The sequence below is a fragment of the Dendroctonus ponderosae genome, unplaced genomic scaffold (genome assembly GCF_020466585.1).
Source record: "Dendroctonus ponderosae isolate FM_Combo_2020 unplaced genomic scaffold, Dpon_F_20191213v2 Dpon_F_20191213_5, whole genome shotgun sequence".
Lineage (NCBI taxonomy): Eukaryota > Metazoa > Arthropoda > Insecta > Coleoptera > Curculionidae > Dendroctonus > Dendroctonus ponderosae.
In genome coordinates, this window is record NW_026018715.1 from 14,111,461 (window position 1) to 14,114,202 (window position 2,742).

At 44.9% G+C, this 2,742-nt stretch overlaps 1 protein-coding gene across 1 annotated transcript in view; it reads right to left on the bottom strand.

Moving 5' to 3' along the window:
* Positions 1-1,600: 1,600 nt before the first annotated feature.
* The window catches only part of LOC125504585 (octopamine receptor beta-3R-like), a 71,334-nt gene continuing 70,192 nt past the window's right edge, over positions 1,601-2,742 (bottom strand). Inside the window, exon 3 of the mRNA XM_048666802.1 lies at positions 1,601-2,686. Coding sequence (XP_048522759.1) covers positions 1,601-2,614 — 1,014 coding nt within the window. The 5' untranslated portion in view covers positions 2,615-2,686. The remainder of the gene's footprint in view (positions 2,687-2,742) is intronic.

Consider the following 2,742-nt stretch of genomic DNA (forward strand, 5'->3'; position numbering starts at 1 on the left):
CGTAGATCATGATGTTCTATTAGAATCGCTGAAAACTGTTTTCCAAAATTCGCAGCGGGTAGTGTACAGCATCGATTTCTGTGGAACCCAGTAGCTGTCAAAACTTTCACATTTTTACGAATAACTCGGAAATCGTAAATTTTTCAGGTAAAACGTTTGACACAAACTTAACTTAAATTTTGACGACAAATCTGAAAATGAATGAAAAAAGGGGCGGTTCCATTTAAAAAACCAAAGTTGGTAACTACCACACGTTTATGATACACTCCGTATATTGGAAAGTAATTTTAAAATGTGGACCTTTTAAACATGAAAAACTTTCGTAGGACGTATTTTCTTGTAAAGTTCATATTTACTGAAATATCGCACTTTGACGCACTAATGAGCAACCCTGTATACTTGATGATTATATATTTACCCTGTATAAATGTGATTAATTGATGCATAGCAACACCATGCCCACATGTGCCGAATCTGACCAAATCATTCGTCCAATTTCTGAAAGCGGCCCACAGACTACACACTATTGTGTGTGGTTCGAATGGTTTTTGAGAAACTTCGAAAAAAGCAGCGTCATGTTCAAGTGGATTTTACCACTCAAAAAAAAACCACGCAAATCTAAAACTTCCTGAATTCAAGCATTTTTTGAGAAAACTGCCAACATTTCCTTATCGATGGTTTACTTGCTAAAAAGGCCATTTATTTCTCCCTAGAATGACATACAAATGAGCGTTCTTGCTCATTTTTCCTCCGAGAAATGAGCAAAAACGGTACGGAAAACATGAAACTTTGGCATAACCTTGCAGCTAAGTGTCTGATGTTCAAATTTCGCTTCATGGGTCAAAACTACTCGAATTGCCTCACTCACGTTGTTACGGCTGAATCGACTTTTCAATTCTCTATCCAACGATGCCAAAACGAATTCTGTGGCTTGAATGGTTCTTGAGAAACTTCGAAAAAAGCAGCGTCATGTTCAAGTGGATTTTGCAACTCAAAAAAAACCATGCAAACCTAAAACTTCTTAAATTTAGGCATTTTTTGAGAAAACTGCCAACATTTCCTTATCGATGGTTCACTTGCTAAAAAGGCCATTTATTCCTCTTTGGAATGATGTAAAAAGATCTTGCTCATTTTGCCTCCGAGATATGAGCAAAAACGGGACGGAAAACAATGCAATAATCTTACGCCACGCTCGCACAAAACGACGACAATTTTTCTAATTTCATAGACAACAGAAGACCGAATGTGACCGAAGAAGATCGAAGATCGTCCTTTGAGCGTTACAAAATTAATGGCCACAAAGTAACGAATGGTTCAAGCAACCACCCTAAATCAGAGAAACCGTGAGTAGCGAATACTCTAAAGCCCGTCTCCCATGCATCCGTTTGTACGATGATACCAAAGTGTTTCTATTGGTTGGAGATCTGTCAATTCGTCCTCCGTTCGTAAGACGGCGGACGATCATCATCGATTTTAAGGATCATCATCAGCAGCCGAAATTACTGAACGCACCACAGCCTCAACAGCCACTTACGTTGGCTTCTGGTGGCAATCCAACAACAAACACCCAAGCATCCAAAAGTGTCGAGTACAGAGAACCTCACTTACCATTTAGGTTGAGTTCGGTGGCCGCTTTGCTGCAATCCCGCGTATTCATCAAAGTGTTGAACTCCGTAATGGTGGTGCCGTACGACACTGCTGATCCCGAGCTCGTGCTTCTCCTCGCGCCATTGATTTCTCCCACCGTGAGCTCCACCTCTGGATGGAGATACTGTTCACTATACCGATCACTGTAGCGTTCGCGGTAGGATGTTCGATGTTGGTGGATCGAGTTGAGGATGATGTTGGAGGAGGTGCGCGACAGCGCCTTCCTCTGCCGGATGGCTTCCTTGTAGATGCGAAAGTACATCGTCACCATCAGGGTGCCCGGTATCCAGAAGCTGATCGAACTGGAAATGATTGCGTAGTACTTGTTGACGACGAACATGCAGACGTCCGGATGGGCGCTGGCGTAGAGCAGGTGGTCGTCAGTGGTGTACCAGCCGAGGAAGATGGGCATGAAGCTGATCAGCGCGGGCAGCAGCCACACGTTGGCCAACATGAAGCAGACAGTCCGATGGGTCATGGTGATCGGGTACTCCAAGGGGCGCACTATCGCATAGTAGCGATCCACACTGATGCAGCAGAGATGCAGGATGCTGGCGGTGGAAAAGTACACGTCGAAGCTGTTCCAAACGTCGCACATGAAGCTGCCAAACAGCCAGTGCCCGGTCAGTTCGACGCTGGCGTTGAAAGTCATCGCGCACAGCGCCACCAGCATATCAGCCATTGCCAAGCTCACCACATAGTAATTAGTGATCACTCTGAGCTTGCGATGTCTGTGCACACTGATGATCACTAAGGCGTTGCCCAGAATGGCGCCGGCGATGATCGTGGCGAAGATGAAGCCTTTGACGATGATCAGCAACAGGTCCGTCCAATGCGGGTTCAGGTTCTCAAGAGACGTGACGTTGTTGCTCTGGTTGAGGCTGCTGATGTTCTGGATCAAGCTGGGGAGTGCTGATGGGAGAGTCGCTATGGTAGCTGAGTGTGATGCCATCGCGTTGACAATCATGGTGTCTATGTTATGGTTGAGTGGCCATTCCACATCTTATCCATGGCACGTGGGCTTATCCGTTTTGGCGATCTGCAATAAACCAGTCAGAGTTGCACATTTTAAATAGACACTTTCTTGGATAGTTT